Source organism: Rutidosis leptorrhynchoides, chromosome 2 (genome assembly GCF_046630445.1).
Source record: "Rutidosis leptorrhynchoides isolate AG116_Rl617_1_P2 chromosome 2, CSIRO_AGI_Rlap_v1, whole genome shotgun sequence".
Lineage (NCBI taxonomy): Eukaryota > Viridiplantae > Streptophyta > Magnoliopsida > Asterales > Asteraceae > Rutidosis > Rutidosis leptorrhynchoides.
In genome coordinates, this window is record NC_092334.1 from 663,450,954 (window position 1) to 663,475,470 (window position 24,517).

The 24,517-nt window shown below is 31.3% G+C and overlaps 3 protein-coding genes across 3 annotated transcripts; all 3 read right to left on the minus strand.

The window, feature by feature from the left end:
• Nucleotides 1–20,060: 20,060 nt before the first annotated feature.
• LOC139890227 (uncharacterized) lies at nucleotides 20,061–22,244 on the minus strand. The gene is made up of 4 exons (XM_071873123.1): nucleotides 21,503–22,244; nucleotides 21,358–21,416; nucleotides 20,742–21,257; nucleotides 20,061–20,294 (listed from the first exon to the last, which is right to left on the minus strand). Exons 1-4 carry the CDS (start codon nucleotides 22,242–22,244, stop codon nucleotides 20,061–20,063), a joined length of 1,551 nt encoding a protein of 516 aa, XP_071729224.1.
• A 12-nt stretch (nucleotides 22,245–22,256) lies between these two features.
• LOC139890228 (uncharacterized) lies at nucleotides 22,257–23,477 on the minus strand. Its single transcript, XM_071873124.1, has 2 exons — nucleotides 22,985–23,477; nucleotides 22,257–22,597 (listed from the first exon to the last, which is right to left on the minus strand). Exons 1-2 carry the CDS (start codon nucleotides 23,475–23,477, stop codon nucleotides 22,257–22,259), a joined length of 834 nt encoding a protein of 277 aa, XP_071729225.1.
• Nucleotides 23,478–23,486: 9 nt separating this feature from the next.
• On the minus strand, nucleotides 23,487–24,227 carry LOC139890229 (uncharacterized). Its single transcript, XM_071873125.1, has one exon. The coding sequence runs from the start codon at nucleotides 24,225–24,227 to the stop codon at nucleotides 23,487–23,489; it is 741 nt and encodes a 246-aa protein (XP_071729226.1).
• Nucleotides 24,228–24,517: the final 290 nt, after the last annotated feature.

Here is a 24,517-nt window from a genome sequence, read left to right on the forward strand (position 1 = left end):
TTAGGATGCGTTACGGTCATTACGAGTTTATGGTTATGCCATTTGGTTTGACTAACCCACCAGCTGTGTTCATGGACCTTATGAACCGAGTGTGTGGACCATATCTTGACAAGTTTGTCATTGTTTTTATCGATGAGATATTTATCTACTCAAAGAAAGATCAAGAGCACGAAGAACATTTGAGAAAAGTGCTAGAGTTGTTGAGGAAAGAAAAACTGTACGCTAAGTTTTCAAAGTGTGCATTTTGGTTGGAAGAAGTTCAATTCCTCGGTCACATAGTGAACAAAGAAGGAATTCAGGTGGATCCGGCAAAGATTGAAACCGTTGAAAAATGGAAAACCCCGAAAACTCCGAAACACATACGCCAATTTTTAGGATTAGCTGGTTACTACAGAAGATTCATCCAAGATTTTTCTAAAAATAGCAAAACCCTTGACTGCATTAACGCATAAAGGGAAGAAATTTGAATGGAAGGATGAACAAGAAAAAGCGTTTCAGTTGTTGAAGAATAAGTTAACTACGGCACCTATATTTTCATTGCCTGAAGGGAATGATGATTTTGTGATATATTGTGACGCCTCAAAGCAAGGTCTCAGTTGTGTATTAATGCAATGAACGATGGTAATTGCTTATGCATCTAGACAATTGAAGATTCACGAGCAGAATTATACGACGCATGATTTGGAATTAGGCGTAGTTGTTTTTGCATAAAAGATTTGGAGGCACTACTTATATGGGGTCAAAAGTATTATATATACCGATCACATAAGTCTCCAACACATATTTAATCAGAAACAACTGAACATGAGGCAGCGTAGGTGGATTGAGTTATTGAATGATTACGATTTCGAAATTCATTACCATCTGGGGAAGGCAAATGTGGTAGCCGACGCTTTGAGTAGAAAGGACAGAGAACCTATATGGGTAAAAGCTATGAATATAATTATTCGCACTAACCTTACTACTCAAATAAAGGAGGCACAATAGGGTGTTGTAAACGAAGAGAATTTGAAGAATGAAATACCCAAAAGATCGGAGAAACACCTTAATATTCGAGACGACGGAACCCGGTATAGAGCCGAAAGAATTTGGGTACCAAAGTTTGGAGATGTGAGAGAAATGGTACTTGGGGAAGCGCATAAAACCAGATACTCAATACATCCCAGAGCGGGAAAGATGTACAAGGACCTCAAGAAACATTTTTGGTGGCCAGGTATGAAAGCCGATATTGGGAGATATGTAGGAGAATGTTTGACGTGTTCTAAGGTAAAAGCTGAACATCAGAAACCATTAGGTCTACTTCAACAACCCGAAATCCCAGAATGGAAATGGGAAAACATTACCATGGATTTCATTACTAAATTGCCAAGGACTGCAAGTGGTTATGATACTATTTGGGTAGAAGTTGATCGTCTCACCAAGTCAGCACACTTTCTGCCAATGAGAGAAGATGATAAAATGGAGAAGTTGGCATGACTATACTTGAAAGAAGTCGTCTCCAGACATGTAATACCAGTCTCTATTATCTCTGATAGAGATGGCAGATTTGTTTCAAGGTTTTGGTAGACATTACAGCAAACATTGGGAACTCGTCTAGACATGAGTACTGCCTATCATCCACAAACTGATGGGCAGAGCGAAAGGACAATACAAACTCTTAAAGACATGCTACGAGCATGTGTTATTGAATTTGGAAATAGTTGGGATCGACACCTGCCGTTAACAGAGTTTTCCTACAACAATAGTTACCACTCGAGTATTGAGATGACACCGTTTGAGGCACTTTGTGGTAGAAAGTGCAGGTCTCCAATTTTTTGGAGTGAATTGGGGGATAGACAGATTACGGGTCCAGAAATCATCTAAGAAACCACAGAGAAAATCATCCAAATTCAACAACGGTTGAAAACCGCTCAAAGTCGACAAAAGAGCTACGCGAACATTAAAAGAAAAGATATAGAATTTGAAATTGGAGAGATGGTCATGCTTAAGGTTTCACCTTGGAAAGGTGTTGTTCAATTTGGTAAACGGGAGAAACTAAATCCAAGGTACGTTGGACCATTCAAGATAATAGATCGTGTCGGACCAGTAGCTTACCGACTTGATTTACCTCAACAACTCGCCGGGGTACATAATAATTTTCATGTGTCGAATCCGAAGAAATGTTTTGCTAAAGAAGATCTCACTATTCCGTTAGACGAAATCCAAATCAACAAAAAACTTCAATTCATCGAAGAACCCATTGAAATAATGGATCGTGAGGTTAAAAGACTTAAGCAAAATAAAATACCAATCGTTAAGGTTCGATGGAATGCTTGTAGAGGACCCAAGTTCACCTGGGAACGTGAAGATCAGATGAAAAAGAAATACCCTCACCTATTTCCAGAAGATGCGTCAACACCTTCAACAGCTTAAAATTTCGGGACGAAATTTATTTAACGGGTATGTACTGTAGTGACCCGAACTTTTCCATGATTATATATTAAATGAAAATTATATTTACATGATTAAATGTTTCCAACATGTTAAGCAATCAAACTTGTTAAGACTTGATTATTTGAAATGAGTTCCATGTAGACAATTGACAACCCGAGTTGACCGGCGATTCACGGACGTTAAAACTTGTAAAAACTATATGATGATATATATGGATATATATAGTTAACATGATATTATGATAAGTAAGTATCTCACTAGGTATATTAACAATGAGTTACATACATAAAAAAAATGAGATTACTAAGTTAAGAAACTCGAAACGATATATATAACGATTATCGTTGTAATAGTATTTTACACATATATATATATGATATTAAGATATATTAATTCACCATGTTAAGATGTTAACATAACAATTTAACATCTCATTTAAGTATAATAACAATGGATTAATTACATTTAACAAGATCGTTAACTTAAAGGTTCCGAAACAACACTTACATATAACGACTAACGATGACTTAACGACTCAGTTAAATGTATATACATGTAGTGTATTAAGATATATTAATACACTTTTGGAAGACTTCATGACATATATCAAAGTAATTCTACTTAACAAAAATGCTTACATTTACATTCCCATTCATTTTCATCAACAATTCTACTCGTATACAACCGTATTCGTACTCGTATAATACCCAGCTCCTAGATGTATATACTATTGGTATATACATTCAATGATCAGCTCTTAGCTTCCCTTAATGAGTCATCAAACATGTGGGAACCATCATTTGGCAACTAGCTTGAAATATCTCACAAAATTACAAAAGTATTATAAATCATTCATGAATTATTTACAAGAAAACAAACTTACACATCCTTTATATCTAATCCATATATCAACGACCAAAAACACATACAAATACTTTCATTCTTCAATTTTATTCATCTAATTAATCTCTCTCAAGTTCTATTTTCAAGTTCTAAGTGTTCTTCATAAATTCTATAAGTTCTAGTTTCATAAAATCAAGAATACTTTCAAGTTTTCAAGTCTACTATCAAGCTTTCTAATCCATTCCAAGTAATCATCTAAGATCAAGAAACCTTTGTTAATTACAGTAGGTTATCTTTCTAATTTAAGGTAATACTCATATTCAAACTTTGATTCAATTTCTATAATATAAACTATCTTAATTCGAGTAAAAATCTTACTTGAACTTGTTTTCGTGTCATGATTCTACTTCAAGAACTTTCAAGCCATCCAAGAATCCTTTAAATATAGATCAATTTTTGTCACTTCTAGTAGGTTTACCTACTAAACTTGAGGTAGTAATGATTTTCATAACATCATCCGATTCATATATATAAAACTATCTTATTCGAAGATTTGAACATGTAATCACTAGAACATAGTTTAGTTAATTCTAAACTTGTTTGTAAACAAAGTTAATCCTTCTAACTTGACTTTTAAAATCAATTAAACACATGTTCTACATCTATATGATATGCTAACTTAATGATTTAAAACCTGAAAACACAAAGAACACCGTAAAACCGGACATACGCCGTCGTAGTGAAACCGGGGGCTGTTTTGGGTTAGAAAAATAAAAACTATCTTAATCTTTGAATTTGAAAGTTTATTTTCTGCAAAAATGATATTACATATTAACATGATACTATATCCAAAAATCATGGTTAAACACAAAGTGGAAGTATGTTTTTCAAAATGGTCATCAAGATGTCGTTCTTTCGACGGAAATGACTACCTCTTTAGTAAATGACTTGTAACATCTATTTTCGACCATAAACTTATACTTTTTCTATTTAGTTTCATAAATTACAGTTCATTATGAAACCATAGCAACTTGAATCACTCAAAACGGATTTAAAAACGAAGAAATTATGGGTAAAACAAAATTGGAAAATTTTACTTGTTGTAGCTACGAAAATTTTATAACAAATCTACACTAATCATATCCTAGCTAACTTATATTGTATTATACATGTATTCTAACATATATTATGTAATCTTGGGATACCATAGACACGTATACAATGTTTTGACATATCATATCTTCCCATCTATATATATTATTTGGAACAACCACAGACACTCTATATGCTGTAATGTTCGAGTTCGCTATACAAGGTTGAGGTTGATTCCAAAAATATATATACTTTGAGTTGTGATCTAGCCTGAGACATGTATATACTGGGTCGTGGATTGATTCAAGATAATATATATTGATTTATTTCTATACATCTAACTGTGGACAACTAGTTGTAGGTTACTAACGAGGACTGCTAACTTAACAAACTTAAATCATAAAAATGTAATAAAAAATGTTGTGAATATATTTCAATCATACTTTGATATATATGTACACATTTGTTATAGGTTCGTGAATCAACCCGTGGCCAAGTCTTACTTCCCGACGAAGTAAAAATCTGTGAAAGTGAGTTATAGTCCCACTTTTTAAATCTAATATTTTTGGGATGAGAATACATGCAGTTTTATAAATGTTTTACAAAATAGACACAAATACGTGAAACTACATTCTATGGTTGAATTATTAAACCGAATATGCCTCTCTTTAGTCTGGTAATCTAAGAATTAGGGAACAGACACCCTAATTAACGCGAATCCTAAAGATAGATCTATTGGGCTCAACAAACCCCATCCAAAGTACCAGATGCTTTAGTACTTCGAATTTATCATGTCCGAAGGGAGTCCCGGAATGATAGGGGATATTCTATATGCATCTTGTTAAGGTCGGTTACCAGGTGTTCACCATATGAATGTTTTTATCTCTATGCAGTTTGCGAAATGCCTGATACGAGATGTGTATTTATGAGAAATGAAATCTTGTGGTCTATTATTACGATTTGATAAATATATAGGTTAAACCTATAACTCACGAACATTTTTGTTGACGTTTAAAGCATGTTTATTCTCAGGTGATTATTAAGAGCTTCCGCTGTTGCATGCTAATTTATGGACAAGAGTTGAAGTCAGCATGCTTGTATAATATTGTTTAAAAACTGCATTTGAAGACTTAAATTGATGTGTAATATTATTGTAAACCATTATGTAATAATCGTGTGAAAAAGCTATATTTTAGATTATCATTATTTGATAATCGTCGTAATATTTTTAAACCTTTATTGATAAAATAAAGGTTATGGTTTGTTTTAAAATCGAATGCAGTCTTTGAAAAACGTCTCATATAGAGGTCAAAACCTCGCAACGAAATCAATTAATATGGAACGTTTATAATCGATATGAACGGGACATTTCATTTAGCAAATACCTTGCTCCTTACTCTAAACCCTTGCGGACAAATATTCTTCATCATTCTTCGATCTTAAAAATTCTAAGATATCATCGTATCTTTAAGTATAAATATCCTCAATATTTCTGAAGATACCTTCATAATTATTCTTGTCTGAAATCACTTATCTCCTCATGCTTCATAAAGGAAACTGTTTAAGTTTCTAAATTCTGAAAAATTCGAATTTAAAAGATGAATGTTTTTGAAGTAGTGTTGGGAATTGAAGCATGAGTTAGTATAATATAATGACGCCTGATCAACGTGATTATATTTCAGTAAGTCATGCTGAGTTTCTAATGAAACATGATGATTCACACACCATACCATCATCATGTGCCATGTTACACGACTCTTGTTTCATGACCCGTCCTAATCCATCTGGACGAATACATTACATTTGGTTACATCGCGAGGTACTTGACCTCTATATGATACATTTTACAAACATTGCATTCGTTTTTAAAAGACAAACTTTCATTACATCGAAAGTTGACGGCATGTATACCATTTCATAATATATCCAACTAAAATTGACTTAATAATGATCTTGATGAACTCGACAACTCGAATGCAACGTCTTTTTGAAATATGTCATGAATGACTCCAAGTAATATCTCTAATATGAGTAAATGCACAGCGGAAGATTTCTTTCATACCTGAGAATAAACATGCTTTCAAGTGTCAACCAAAAGGTTGGTGAGTTCATTAGTTTATTATAAACAATCATTTTCATCATTTTAATAGACCACAAGATTTTCATTTCCATTTCTCATAAATATATGTCCCATACATAGAGACAAAAATAATCATTCATATGGATTGAACACCTGGTAACTGACATTAACAAAATGCATCTAGAATATCTCCATATATAAATATCGAAGTACTAAAGCAGTTCAAATTCTCTGACTGGGGCTTGTCAATGGCCCATAGATCTATCTTTAGGATTCGCGTCAATTGGTGGCAATTATAATAAACACCAATTCTTAGGTTGCCAAGTTCAACAAGGGCGATATCCGGTATAACAATTCAACCATAGAATGTAGTTTCGATTACTTGTGTCTATTTCGTAAAGCATTTATAAAAGCGCATGTATTCTCAGTCCCAAAAATATATATATTGCAAAAGCATTTAAAAAGGGAGCAAATGAAACTCACTCTACAATATTTTGTAGTAAAAATATTCGTACGACGATACTGAACAATGCAGGGTTGGCCTCGGATTCACGAACCTATACCATTTGTATATTTATTAATATACATAATTGTAATCGAACAAATATTTATATTATTTTTAGTAATAATTTTTATATTAATAACTATAATGATAATAATACTATCTATAATAATACTAATAGTTATGATAAAAATAATTAATAATAATAATACCTATGTTACTTAATGGCAATAATAATAATAATAATAATAATAATAATAATAATAATAATAATAATAATAATAATAATAATAATAATGATAATAATAATAGTAATAGATCAAATAAACTACCTCAAAAGAATGAGTTTCCAAAAGAAAAACAACAGCCCTTGCCCGGGCTCGAACCCGAGACCTCTCGCTCACACGCAACACCATCAAACCATTCATCTGCCATTGTATTTCTGAGTTATATTCCGTATTAATTATATATAACTCGTAATAATCTGTTTCTTTTCCTTCTCCACTCTCAACCCAAACAACCAGGGATCGAAACCCATTAAATACCACGTTTTAAGGTTTGTATTATATTACAAAATGAAACATAAATCGTCACTGAGTGATTAATTGAATTGAAACGAAGAAGAAAAAAATAAAAATAAATAAATTACAAGAGTGCCTTCTGCTGCCGTCGGCTTCAAAAAAAATATATATAATGATTTCACATATGAGATTGTTTTGGACAAAGTTTTCTATACGAACATGGGTTTAAATAAAACGTAAAGACTTTCTGTAACTTCAATTTCATCCAAAACTTTTAATCGAATTCGAATTTTGCCAAGAACATTTTGTTTGACTTTTTAAAAAAAATAAGTTTGACTCAAAAATTAGAACTCGTTGGGAAGAATTGAAGCTTGGAATTTTGCAGGTAGTTTGGGTAAAAGAATCCTAACAACACTACATCTTTACATTTTGAAAATTCAAACAAATTCGAGTTGTTAAAAAAAATAAAAACGCGTGCAGGGGATAAACTGGTTCAACGAGTTTTATCTCCTGGGTATTTCTGTTTAATAATCGAATAATAGCAGTAGGTTTTATTGAATACAAGAGAATGAATTGATGTTATATCACGGATTGATTAACGTTTGTTTTGTAGTGATTAAAGTCAACAAGCAAATCAATCTGTAACAGAGTATGACTAATAAAAAAAATAAAGAGGATATAGATGGTTAACTGAATTTTGGATATATCTGTATGGAATTCGCTCATGTTCAGATTCTAAAGACAAAAACTCAATTTCATTTACATTTTAACAAAGATATAAAACAGGTTACTTACTTATTTATTTTTATTTATAATTATACCGTATTTATATTTATATTATATACCGTATTTATTTATTTAAATGTATTCTTGTATCTATCTATATATCGAATCTGTATATGTATTTATATATATATACCTGTTATATATATATATATATATATATATATATATATATATATATATATATATATATATATATATATATATATATATATATATATATATATATATATATATATGTTTATATGTATCTAAAATTCATAAATTTCAATAATGATAATGTTATTATTAATCAAATATTAATACTAGTAATAAATTAATAAAATTATTGATAATAATATCGAAATACTAATAATAATACTAATAGTTATATTAGTTATAATAATCAAGATAGATAACAATAATAATACAGATATGGTAATACTAGTAAAAATAATACTAATCCTATAAATGATACTAATAATAATATTAATAATAATATAACAAATTACATGTATCAAATTTAAAATTTATAATCTTTAATGATACTAATAACAATATTTCATGTAATAATTAATGTAACAACTATAAATAAACTTATAATTACATTTAATATATTAATTTTATTATATTATAAGATAACATTTATTTAATATTTATATGTTATATATATATATATATATATATATATATATATATATATATATATATATATATATATATATATATATATTTACATATATTTATGGTAACTTAACTATTTTATTTATTATTTTACCTTTTAAATTCTAAATTGATTAATGTGTATTTGATTACTCAAATATTATATATATATATATATATATATATATATATATATATATATATATATATATATATATACTCTTATGTTTACATTTATATATATATATTTACATATTTATTTACACACATTTGTTCGTGAATCGTCGGGATTAATCAAAGGTCAAATGATGTCATGAATTAGTTTAAAAAATTCTGAAACTCGATTTAATAGACATTGCTAATCGTGTCGAATTCGTATGAAGATTGAGTTTAAATTTGGTGGAAAATTTCTAGATCATCACAGTACCTACCCGTTAAAGAAATTTTGTCCCGAAATTTGAGTGAGGTGGTCATGGCTAACAATAAGAATGTTTTCATGACGAATAAGAGTTTATAAATAGAGTTTTATCATTATTGAGTAATGAAGATAAAACTATTCGATTATTCGAAGAGTACGAATGAAGCTATCACAAAAGAGCGAAATGAGTAAATGCAAATTTGACTTAACCGGTGACGTAGTCACGGTGGATTTCCGGAATTCAAGGAATTTAAAGAAAATCTTCGAAATCTAAAAGATTTAATTCTTCGACGAATAAGGAAATTAAGATCTCTATAATTAAATACGGTAATCTGCTTCGATTTCTCTGTCTGATATTCCCATTATAAATTAAACTTTTCCGTTCCATTATTCTCACCATTCCTATACTTTCTTTCTTAGTTCATACATCCAAAAGATTGTGAAAATGCTTAATCCCGTTCTAATCCTTGATATTTTCCTAATTATCATTTTTGTCATCTTTCTTTTTAATCTTCCACCAGAAAAATCTGTTTACTTTTACTATTACCTTGGGGTGATATTATTCTTAATTCTACCGTGTCTTTATATTGCTATTTGTACTAATATCTATGGTTTGTAACCTCCGTGTTGTTATTGGGCTTTATATTTTCTCTTATATTTTGGAGCTCTTTGCCTTTTTATTCTATACTCGACCTCTAGTAAAGCGAGCAATGGTCCAAAATTCATAACTATGGAGTTTCGAATGAACTTAATGTTCTAAACAAGAAAGAATGTAATAGCACGATTTGATTTGTCAAATTACTAAAATTCAAGAGAAAAGGTAGAACTTATCAAGAAAATATGTTCTTGATATGTTTATAGATTAGATAGAATGTAAGAGTCGTGTAACATGGCATTTGATGACGTTATGATCTGTGAATCATCACGTTCCATTAGAAACTCAGCATGACTTACTGTAATATAATCACGTTGATCAAGTGTCATTATATTATACTAACACATGCATCAATTTCTAACACTACTTCAAAATCATTCATAATTCAAACTCGAATTTTATAAGAAATTTAGAAACTAAAGTAGTTTCCTTTATTATGTAATATAGATAGCACAAAGAGATAAATAATTTTGGACGAGAATATATATGAAAATATCTTCAGAAATATCGAAGATATTTATGATGATATTTTGGAATTTCTAAGTTCGATGGTTGATGAAGAAAGATTTTTCGTAAGATTTTAACATGAGTACGGAGCAAGATATTCGTTGAAGGTTTCATCGGATCTAGAATTACCAGGATTCTTGGAATATATGGTATGGTCCTTATATTTGGCCTTGGTCTCCTTCATGGTTTGCTCAATCTGTTTTCCAGTACCAAATTTTCTATCGAGCGTTCCTAACACTCCCTTCTTTATCATCAAACTTTTGGCCGTTTAGACCATCTACAATTTTTCTGTTTCCTCTGCATTTAATGCTACTATATCTGAATCATCGGTTATCAATCCAAGGTGGTTTCAGGAGAATTGTGTTTTTAGATGATTAAACGTTGATGGTAATATGGTGGAATATAAAAGGTTCCCCGATAATAATAAAAGAGCACACATATACATCAAGGTGTTAACAAGGTTGTTTCGAACGAAAAGTCGAAGTTGACTTGCTGGAGCTGTGACAAAATTTGCTACTTTGAAAGGAATTACCAAGTTATTTTGGGTAATAATAACACTAAAGGAATTAGCACAGATACGTGTTAAACGTTTACTCAGGTTCCGAGTGTTTTCAGGTGCATAAATATATGTATCAATCATTTCTTCCGTAGATGAAGTACGGTTGGTTCATCCTCTCGATTAAGGTGTTTTCTAGAATTATCAAAGGTGTGAACGCAGATTGTAATCGTCAAGATACAAATGAAGTTTGGGATGAAATCAAGTGGCAAACTTGAAGAATTGTTTAGTTTCATATGTTATAATCAATATTTTAATTCATTTTAATTGTCCAATGTTGGTAGTCTTCAGTTGATAGTTCACAGTTAGCAATATATAATATTCGAATTAATTAATACATGTCGTGACCCGTTTACATGTCTCAGACTCGATCACAACTCAAAGTATATATATTATTGTAGAATCAACCTCAACCCTGTATAGCTAACTCCAGCATTACTGCATATAGAGTGTCTATGGTTATTCCAAATAATATATATAGATGCGTCGATATGATATGTCAAAACCTTGTATACGTGTCCCGATATTTAAAATGCGTAAATAACAGTATTTAAATGACGATAAATAAAGTGCGTAAAATAAATAACAGAAATTAAATGACGATAAATAAAATTGCGAGAATATAAATTGCGATAAATAAATTGCGATAAATAAAATGTAATCAGTTAGCTAGGAATAGTTAGCTAGGAACAGTTAGCATGGATTCTTAACAAAATTTTCTCATGGTTAATTTGTTTGTTTCTAACAAATTTTATTTTTGTCCAATGTTTTCTTCATTATGCCACTTGTTGGATTCTGATAGGTCAAAATCCAAATATGAAATTGAATGAAAATGGTTATTCTGCGGTGAACGGATACGTATATCTGTGGGTGTAAGTAGGATAATAAATGAGTGTTGAATCAGATTCGAAGAATGTACAGTGTAACTTATTAATGTGAAATCTAAATATTTCTCGGGTATTACCTACCCGTTAAAATATTTTCACCATTAATCATTTGTACAAAAGAATTTTTAATTACAATCTTTATGAAAATATACTTGCATATATATTTTCTTCAGATGTAATTATAGATTTAATGAGTTGATATAATATTAATCTCATTTGATTTACCGTTAGAACTAGAATACATAATCTCTAAAACAATAGAGATTACATAATCGCCATGAAGAACGAAGATAATTGATGTAGAACGATACGTAGAACGATGATTATACTCGAGGTACAGAATGAGATGTTGAGGCATGGATTGTTGATGGTACTGGTGTTGATGTTGGTGAAGCTGATAAGTTTTGCACCATATTCTTCAAAATCATTACTCATGCGCGAAGCTCGTTGACTTCTTCTATTACTCTGGGATGATTGGCGGTTCGAACGAGCGGATGAATAAGGTTTAGAATTTTAGATAGAATATAATTGTGGTGAAATATTCGAGAAATGAGGGTGAAAATGGTATTACGAATAGGTTCGCCGGTAAGTGCTTCAGGTTCTTTGCCAAGAGGGAAATTCGATTGGTGAAAAGGATCGCCTTCTTCGCGTCTCCATTGATTAAGTAGACTACGAACTCATCAGTTAAGTTGGGGATGGCTGATTGGTTGGTTCATTCTGGTGACGATTCTTTCGGAGCTCGAGTGAAACTCCATATCGGAATCCGAGGGACTTGAATTAGTGACGAGTTCCATTTCGTACGATTGAATAAGGATTTTTAGATATGAAATGATTTTCGGATACCAGATGATATTCTAATTACATAGAATATTTATACATAGTACAGAAGATCCCATAGATCACGGAGGGAATTAAGGAAATGTGTCAGATAAAGTCTACAGTAACAGATACGCTGAGATATGAATTAGCAGATACGCTAAGATATGAATTTGTCTATACACTATCAAAGCAGTAAGTGCAGTAAGACGTGTCTAGACTTAAGTGTGATAAGCAGGCAATTTTCGACACGAAATGATAAGCAAAACTTTTGACATGCAGACACGGTCGAAGTCCAGACCCACTAATGCATCTAAATAACTATCAGTTAGACATACTAATGTAAGACCTGGTTCGCTAAGACCACCGCTCTGATACCAACTTTCATGACCCGTCCTAATCCATCTGGACGAATACATTACATTTGGTTACATCGCGAGGTACTTGACCTCTATATGATACATTTTACAAACATTGCATTCGTTTTTAAAAGACAAACTTTCATTACATCGAAAGTTGACGGCATGCATACCATTTCATAATATATCCAACTAAAATTGACTTAATAATGATCTTGATGAACTCGACAACTCAAATGCAACGTATTTTTGAAATATGTCATGAATGACTCCAAGTAATATCTCTAATATGAGCAAATGCACAGCGGAAGATTCTTTCATACCTGAGAATAAACATGCTTTCAAGTGTCAACCAAAAGGTTGATGAGCTCATTAGTTTATCATAAACAATCATTTTTATCATTTTAATAGACCACAAGATTTTCATTTCCATTTCTCATAAATATATGTCCCATACATAGAGACAAAAATAATCATTCATATGGATTGAGCACCTGGTAACCAACATTAACAAAATGCATCTAGAATATCCCCATATATAAATATCGAAGTACTAAAGCAGTTCAAATTCTCTGACTGGGGCTTGTCAATGGCCCATAGATCTATCTTTAGGATTCGCGTCAATTGGTGGCAATTATAATAAACACCAATTCTTAGGTTATCAAGTTCAACAAGGGCGATATCTAGTATAACAGTTCAACCATAAAATGTAGTTTCGATTACTTGTGTCTATTTCGTAAAGCATTTATAAAAGCGCATGTATTCTCAGGCCCAAAAATATATATATTGCAAAAGCATTTAAAAAGGGAGCAAATGAAACTCACTCTACAATATTTTATAGTAAAAATATTCGTACGACGATACTGAACAATGCAGGGTTGGCCTCGAATTCACGAACCTATACCATTTGTATATTTATTAATATACATAATTGTAATCGAACAAATATTTATATTTTTTTTAGTAATAATTTTTATATTAATAACTATAATGATAATAATACTATCTATAATAATACTAATAGTTATGATAAAAATAATTAATAATAATAATACATATGTTACTTAATGGCAATAATAATAATAATAATAATAATAATAATAATAATAATAATAATAATAATAATAATAATAATAATAATAATAATAATAATAATAATAATAATGATAATAATAATAGTAATAGATAAAATAAACTACCTCAAAAGAATGGGTTTCCAAAAGAAAAACAACAGCCCTTGCCCGGGCTCGAACTCGAGACCTCTCGCTCACAGGCAACACCATCAAACCATTCATCTGCCAATGTATTTCTGAGTTATATTCGATATTAATTATATATAACTCGTAATAATCTGTTTCTTTTCCTTCTCCACTCTCAACCCAAACAACCAGGGATCGAAACCCATTAAATACCGCGTTTTAAGGTTTGTATTATATTAGAAAATGAAACATAAATCGTCACTAAGTGATTAATTGAATTGAAACGAAGAAGAAAAAATAAAAAAAATAAATTACAAGAGTGCCTGCTGCTGCCGTCGGCTTCAAAAAATATATATAATGATTTCACATATGAGATTGTTTTGGACAAAGTTTTCTATACGAACATGGTTTTAAATCAAATGTAAAGACTTTCTGTAACTTCAATTTCATCCAAAAATTTTAATCGAATTCGAATTTTGCCAAGAACATTTTGTTTGACTTTTTAAAAAAATAAGTTTGACTCAAAAATTAGAACTCGTTGGGAAGAATTGAAGCTTGGAATTTTGCAGGTAGTTTGGATAAAAGAATCCTAACAACACTACATCTTTACATTTTGAAAATTCAAACAAATTCAAGTTGTAAAAAAAAATAAAAATGCGTGCAGGGGATAAACTGGTTCAGCGAGTTTTATCTCTAGGGTATTTCTGTTTAATAATCGAATAATAGCAGTAGGTTTTATTGAATACAAGTGAATGAATTGATGTTATATCACGGATTGATTAACATTTGTTTTGTAGTGATTAAAGTCGACAAGCAAATCAATCTGTAACAGAGTATGACTAACAAAAAAAATAAAAAGGATATAGATGGTTAACTGAATGTTGGATATATCTGTATGGAATTCGCTCATGTTCAGATTCTAAAGACAAAAACTCAATTTCATTTACAGTTTAACAAAGATATAAAACAGGTTACGTACTTATTTATTTTTATTTATAATTATACCGTATTTATATTTATATTATATACTGTATTTATTTATTTAACTGTATTCATGTATCTATCTATATATCGAATCTGTATATGTATATATATATATATATATATATATATATATATATATATATATATATATATATATATATATATATATATATATATATGTTTATATGTATCTAAAATTCATAAATTTAAATATTGATAATGTTATTATTAATCAAATATTAATACTAGTAATAAATTAATAAAATTATTGATAATAATATCGAAATACTAATAATAATACTAATAGTTATATTAGTTATAATAATCAAGATAGATAACAATAATAATACAAATATGGTAATACTAGTAAAAATAATACTAATCCTATAAATGATACTAATAATAATATTAATAATAATATAACAAATTACATGTATCAAATTTAAAATTTATAATCTTTAATGATACTAATAACAATATTTCATGTAATAATTAATGTAACAACTATAAATAAACTTGTAATTACATTTAATATAATAATTTTATTATATTATAAGATAATATTTATTTAATATTTATATTATATATATATATATATATATATATATATATATATATATATATATATATACAAATACTTATTAATATAAATCATATATATATTTACATATATTTATGGTAACTTAACTATTTTATTTATTATTTTACCTTTTAAATTCTAAATTGATTAATGTGTATTTGATTACTCAAATATTATATATATATACTCTTATGTTTACATTTATATATATATATATATATATATATATATATATATATATATATATATATATATATATATATATATATATATATATATTTACATATTTATTTACACACATTTGTTCGTGAATCGTCAGGATTAATCAAAGGTTAAATGATGTCATGAATTAGTTTAAAAAAATTTAAAACTCGATTTAATAGACATTGCTTATCGTGTCGAATTCGTATGAAGATTGAGTTTAAATTTGGTCGAAAATTTCTGGGTCGTCACATCTTGCATTCTACTTAATCCTTAAACTATCAAGAAATATTTTCTTGATAGTTCTATCTTTCCGTAACTTCTGGTAATTTAACAAATCAGATCATGCTACTACCATTCCTTCTTAGAACGTTAGTCATGTTCATTCAAAATTCAAAGATCTAACCTACAAATCCGAAACGTTTTGATCGTTTTACTTAAAGTCGGGAAGAAAAACAAAAACATGAAGCCCTGAAATATAAGGGAAAATATAAACACGATGACAACATAGAAATTACAAACCGTGTATATCAATACGTATTGCAACGTAAAGAAATGGGAGAATTAAAAACATTATAACCCCAAGGTAATAGTAGAAGAAAATAAATTCCTCCGGTGACAGATGAAAAAGAAGAATGAAAGAAACAATAGCCAGAAAAATTTCAAGAATTAGAACTGGATGTAGCATTTTCACAATCTTTTAAAGAAGAATTGAGGAAGAGAAGAAAAGAGTTGAGAAAAATAATGAAACGGAAGAGGTTAATTTATAGCGAAACATCAGACATAGCAGTCGAGGCAAGTTACCGCATTTAATCAAAGAGGATCCTAATTTCCTTAATCAAATCTTATATAGATTACGAAAATCTTGTTTAACTTCCTTAAATCTCGGAAATTAACCATGACTACGTCAAATGTTGAAACGAATCTTTGATTTCATCATTTCACTCTTTTGCGATAGCTCCTCTCATAAGCTTCGAGTAATCGAATTGTTTTATCCATATTACTCAATGGTGATAAAACTCAAAATTTCAACTTATATTCTTCATAAAAATATTCTTACAATCAACCATGACGACCTCTGTCAAAATTTCGGGACGAAATTTTCTTTAACGAGGAGGTACTGTGATGACCCGGAAATTTCGGTCAAATTTAAACTCTGATAACTCCGACAAGATAAGCAAACTAATGTGTTGCATTAAAATATTTTCATACATTTAATTAACCTTTGGACTTTACCCTACAATTCACGAACAACCTATAATTTAAAACTAGAACCCGTCAAGATTTATATATTATTTTACTTTCTTAAACGAAGACGTTTTATGATATAATAATTTCTATTATTATTACCTCTTAATAAAATGATTTTGAATATAATTAGTTCTAGAAAACTAAATTTTATAATATTTATATACGAAATAATTAAAAAGTTACTATTAAACGATGCTATTTCAAATAAAAAATTTACGTATTAAGTCATTTTAATTTTATGATATAATTTTTGTAATATTTTTTAAGAAACGAAGTTAAATCAAAGATGTACAAGTTGTAAAGTACAACGTACAACATCGTAACTTAAATAGTTGAATTAAAATTAATTCATTTACTATTAATGTAAATAGTAAATGAAACGTAATTAATTAATTTACTATTCACATGAAAGTGACATGATAGAAATTATTAATTATAATTTACATAATATACCTCTAAAGTATTTGAGAAATACGACTTTTAAAAAAATTTACGATTCATTTGATTCAAAATTTATTATTATATTATTATATTTTATTTAATATTATTATATTATATTATTATATTATTATTTTATTATTATATATATAAAAAATGATGTCGACAGAGAAACTTACAAATTCGATGGCTGCTAAATAATTCGCACGTTTTAATTTTTTATTATTTTAATGCTTCATCATGGTCATACTGGTTTATATATTCGAAGATCATTTTACTGAACACTCCGCATAATTTCATTTCAAAATCACATATATATCAATATCTATATCTCTATTTTACTCCGTATGATATTATTATGATTATTACTGTTGTTATTATTATTATTATTATTATTATTAAGTATCATTATTAGTAAAATACATAAAATACTACGACGGAGTTATGTTCGGGTGATTTCAAAATGAGTTTTCAAATGGGTTAAAGCTAAGGAATTTATGGGTTATATCTAAGGAGGTTATGGGTATTGTTCGGGGGTTTTGTTCGTGAATCAATGGCCAACCTTGCACTTATCATTTACATTGAACCTACATACATTTTCCTACAATATTGAACCACAATATTGAACGGTGAGTTTATAGATCCCTTTTTAATTGCTTTTGCAATCTATATTTTTGGACTGAGAATACATGTACTTTATTTTAAACGCAATGGATACAAGTACATACTAAATTCTACACCGAGTTTGAACCAAAAATCCCTTAGCTTTGGTAACTAGTAACTGCCGGTTATAAGAACTGATGGGCGCGAGTAGTTGTATATGGATCCATAGGGCTTGACATCCCCGTCTGTTCCAGGTATAGAAACCCTAGCCTGAACTATAAAACAGACGTAAGCTATTTGAGTTTAGTACACGTTGGATTGCGTGTATTGTACATGTTGGTTGCATGTATGTTAAAACAGGGGTACTTATTATATATACGTTAAGTTTAGTTACCAGGGTGCTCAATTTGGTAGAATATTTTGATAAACGTTTCTGGATGAAACAACTGAAATCTTGTGATCCACCTTTATATACAGATTATGCGCACTATTAAAACTATGAACTCACCAACCTTTGTGTTGACACTTTTAAGCATGTTTATTCTCATGTTGCAAGAAGTCTTCCGCTGTTTTCTTATACGTTATACAAGCTATGTGCATGGAGTCATACATGCTTTATTCGAGAAAACTTTGCATTCACAAAATCATCACCATGTATCTTATTTTGGCTGCATTGTCAACGGATGTATTATTGTAAACTATTATTTACGGTGATTGTCTATATGTAGAAATCATTAGATATCGAAAACCTTGGAATTATATATTCATTTATGGTGTGCCTTTTCAAAAGAATGCAATGTTTACAAAATGTATCATATAGAGGTCAAAACCTCGCTATGAAATCAATGAATAACGTACCACGTCAATAGCGATTTTGACGGGTCGTTACACCAGAGGGGAGCGCCACGGGTCAATGAAGGAAAATGAGGTCGAGGGTTGAACTAATCCTGACCATCAGCTACATACTTAAGCCGCGTCGCGGCTAGGCCACCCGCGCCGTGGGTTATGCCTGTCAGAAATGTACTGCCATCTAAAAAAAAAAAAAGTTCCGTGTTTTAAATAACGAGTTGGGTCGCTTCAAGCATGTACTAAAATAAAACTACTGTTAGATGACGGGTACCGTTTAATCAGCCACGTCAATAATAGTATCAGATTTTGAAGCAGGTGAATAAAAAAAAAGCAGAAGTAGTCTTGTTTTCCTGATCCAATAAGTTTGAAGCAGGTGAATAAAAAAAATCTCAGCTTTTCGTTCACTGTTAGATTTTGGTTCCACTGAGGTTTGACTAACTAAATCAGTCGTAGTTCCATTTTTGGTTCCATTGTAACCGAGACTTCTGGTTCCACTAATGGTTGACCAACTAAACTAATACTAGTTTCTGTTTTTGGTTCCGGTAAGGGTTGATCAGTTGAAGTTGTACCGACCTTATGGTTTTAGTACGGTTGGCGGAACAGTATCGGCTGGTGTATTCATGTTTGATTCCAATAAGGTAAGCAAATTTGTAGTACTATCGGGCTTTTTTTCTAATCACGTTGGAGCAACCAACAAAGTAATAGTGTCGGTTTCTGTTGGGGCAGCTAACAGCGGCGAAACTACTTAGGGGCTATTTTTTTCCAGTGGTTTTTTTTCAGTGTAAAAATTTTGAGTTTTTCGATTTTGCCTCCAGTGGATATTTTTTTTCCCCGCAAAACCTACATATTTTGTCCCAAAACCTACAAATTTTTCCCAAAATTCTTCAACTTTTGTCCCAAAACCTTCAACTTTTGCCCAAAAACCTTCATAATTTGCCTAAAAACTTCAATTTTTTTCCCTAAAACCTCCATATTGTCCCAAAAAAAATTGCTACGGTTAAATTTTTTTTTGCCCCCGTTAAAAAAAATCTTAATTCCGCCACTAGCAGCTAATGCAGATGTAGTATCACTTTGTGGTTCAGAAGAGTTGTTACACTGGCACCCATTAGTATTAGATTTAGTTTTTTTCCTTTATATGAGAAAGCACGAATAACCTTTTGGTAAAATCTCCATGATAAAAAAATTTTCCCGAATGGGGCGTTGGTCAAATGGATTTTCTTGTATGAAGATTTGAACGTTCTCGGCTGATGCTAACCTTCCAAGATGGGAGATGATGTATCCAACAAGCTTTTTAATTCTTTTTTTTTTTGAAAGGCCAATCAGTATTATATATATATATATATATATATATATATATATATATATATATATATATATATATATATATATATATATATATATATATACTATAAGAAGAAATGGACAATTGAAGATGGGTTATACATATGGGAAACCCATCCTACAATGAGACACACGAAACAATACCCACGACTAGATACAACAATTGCAAAGTCCGATCTACACGACAAAATAAAAAATTACACAACACCACAACAATTTAGCCTGGATCAATGTTGATGGATCGAATAATGAGTTGTGAGGATCTAGCAACCATTTGTGCCAATTGAAACACATCTTTTTTGAACGATTGCTAATCCACTCAAACGATTTAAGTTGTATTTGGCTTATAATCTTAGCCGAACCCCATGCTACATTGCGGAAGACTTTCTGATTTCTGTACTTCCAAATGTAGTACCCCGCGACCCAAATAACCGATTTCCAAATATCGATTTGAAACCCTGAGAACCCGGTACCCAAGCCTCCTGAGAATAACGAATCAAAACCCGCTGAAGTAGGAATAATACACCCCCACCATCTACAAATTCCATCCCATATTTCTCTAACTTTTGAGCACTCAAACAAAGCGTGTTCCACTGATTCGGAGGTGTCGGCACAAAGTGGACATAACAAATAATCAAGGTCAACACCATGTTTGTCAAGCTCAACTCTGATAGGGATACGTTTTCTACGAGCATGCCAAACAAAAAGGCCAATTTTCTAAGGGAGCAATTTGTTATGCAATGTAGAAATAGTAGAATGATTGCCTGATAGGATTAATTCATCAATTTTAGAGGCCATAGATTTTGACTTAAACAACCCGCTTATATCCAAGTTGCACACCCATGACCCGCTGCCTTGCCCGAAACCCGGATGACCCTCAATCAGCGATCTTAAACTAGTTAATTCACCCGATAATCTACCCAAAATGTCTCTTACCCACTGCTAAGAAAAGGACCATATACCTTCATTATATTGGACACGATCCTTAATGGTAGCATTCTGATTTGTCTCTAGCCGAAATAAACGAGGAAAGTAATCCTTTAGCCGCAAATTGCTTAGCCACACATCGTTCCAGAAAAGTATGTCGTGACCATCACCTATCTTTCTTTCAAAACACGAGTTAATATCCATCCCGATATTAAGCATATCATTCCGGAGTTTAATAATATTACACCAAACAGAGTTAGTTCTCGAAGATGGTAAAGAAGATTCATGTCCCAACCCCTCATCCCGCCCATAAATGCTTTTGATAATCTTGACCCAAAGTGAGTCGCTTTCGTTATGAAATCGCCACCACCATTTCCCGACCAAAGCACAGTTTTTAGATTTTAAGGAACCAATATTTAACTCGCCCACCCCATAAGGAATTAAAACCAATTCCCATTTAACCCATGATAATTTGGAATCACCTCCCGACCCGCCCCAGAAAAACTTACGACGCATTTTCTCGAGAAGATTGATGACGCTGGAAGGAGCCCGAAACAACGAAAAGTAATACAGTGGTAGACTACAAAGAACCGATTTTATAAGGGTTAACCGCCCCCCATATGACATCGTTCGTGCCTTCCATTCTGAAAACCTTTTCGTGAACTTATCAATTATAGGTTTCCAAGCACCCAATTTATTCATGTTCTGGCCGATTGGCAACCCAAGATATTTAAAAGGGAATTGACCAGTACAACACCCGAATCTGCTAGCAGCCATATCAACTTCGGTTTAAGAAACCCCGACCCCAATCACACAGCTTTTTCCCATGTTTATTTTCAACCCCGAAACTTTCTCAAAACATAATAAGGTCTTTTGGACATTGCTTATGTTTCTCTTACCCCAATGCCCAAAAAATATCGTGTCGTCCGCGAATTGAAGATGAGAAATACTAGTATTGTCTAAGCCGATTTGAACCCCTCTTATCAGACCATCTCTGACCGCAATGTTAGTAAACACATTTAAACCTTCACTAGCAATGATGAAAAGGTAAGGAGAGAAGGGATCGCCTTGTCGGATTCCTCTTTGAAGACTAAATTCTTTTGTGGGTGATCCGTTAACTAGAACCGAAACTGAGGCCGATTGAAAACACGCTTCAATCTATCTTATCCATTTCAACCCGAATCCCATGTTAGCCATTATTTCAAATAAAAATTTCCATCTTACACTATCGAATGCTTTCTCGAAGTCGGCTTTAAAAATGAAGCATTTTGATTTTTTCCTTATAGCATCAGCAACCAATTCATTTGTAATGAGGATACTATCAAGAATGGAACACCCCTTTACAAACGCACTTTACTCGACCCCGATAAGCTTGGAAATAACTACTCGAAGACGATAAGATAAAACTTTGGCTATAATTTTATAGTAACTGTTGATAAGACTTATTGGTCGGTAATCGCGGAGACTCATTGGATCATTCTTTTCTGGTATGAGCGTGATAAATGAAGCATTACAACCTGCAGAAATTTCATAGTGGTCCCAAAACCAATGAATAGCAGCCATCAGAGTGTCTTTAACTAACCACCGAAACTTCCGATAAAACTTAAAATTAAACCCGTCTGGACCCGGTGCTTTTGATGACCCACAATTTTTGATAGCATCCCAAACTTCCTCTTCAGTAAACGGTTTTTCCAAGTTAATTGCCTCTTCACAAGAGATTCTGGTAATTTCAAAACCCAGCATGCTATAACCGTTCATAGTCGGGTTTCGGTCCTCAAATTGGTTTTTGAAAAACCTGAACACTTCCTCTTTAATCTCATTTGGGCTTTCTTGCCATAGCCCATTTATGTGTAACCCTCGAATATTGTTTTTCATGTTCCTTCTTTTGATTGCCGAGTGAAAAAATCTAGTGTTCTCATCGCCTTCAATACTCCATTTAAGACGGGACTTTTGTTTAAGCATATTACATTTAACCCTATCCTTTTCAACCCATTTATTCCTAGTATCCATCCATTCTTTTCATTCCATGTCAGAAAGAGTCCTATTTTCAGCTTGTAATTCCCACGAGTTACTCTTCTCAATTAGCTCCAGTAATTCAGCATCTAACCTCCCGTAGTTCTGAATACTCCATTGCTTTAGATGATCTTTAACATTTTTGAGTTTCATCCTAAAGATGACATCAGGTTTTTGAGCTGAGACACTTCGGTTCCAGGCTTCAGAAATAACAGACTCAATACCCCTTTTTTCAAGCCACGCATCAAACACCCTAGTAGGTTTCGGACCGAAATCATCAATACCATTTTTTAGAAGAATAGGAGAATGATCAGTAAGTTTACGATCAAGCTGGATAACCGAAAGATTGTTCCATAACTGCACAAAATTGTCAGACACGAGGAATCGATCCAACTTGCTGAACTTCAATCCGTCATCACTTATTCGCGTGAACTTTTTGCCTACAAGCGGAACCTTAATTAAACCGTTTCTATCAATGAACTCATTAAATAGAGAAGCTCTTCTTTCAATGAAAGCACAATTTTGTCTTTCCTCAACTCGACGAACTTCATTAAAATCTCCACAGAGTACCCAAGCAACATATTTAAGACTTAAAAGAGCATCAAGACTATCCCACATTTTCTTCTTCTTGTCATCCCGATGAGGACCGTAAACATTCACAATAACAACATCTGAGTCCTTTCTGAAGAGTTTCCCTTTTACTGCAATACAGTAATCGCCTTCAACTGCCTGTTCAACAACAAACATACTCGAGTCCCAGATTAACAACAACCCACCGGACTGTAGTGACCCGAATTTTTCCATGTTTATATATATTAAATGAAATTTTTATTTACATGATTAAGTGTTTCCAACATGTTAAGCAATCAAATTTGTTAAGACTTGATTAATTTAAATAGGTTTCATATAGACAATTGACCACCCAAGTTGACCGGTGATTCACGAACGTTAAAACTTGTAAAAACTATATGATGACATATATATGATTATATATATAGTTAACATGATATTATGATAAGTAACTATCTCATTAGGTA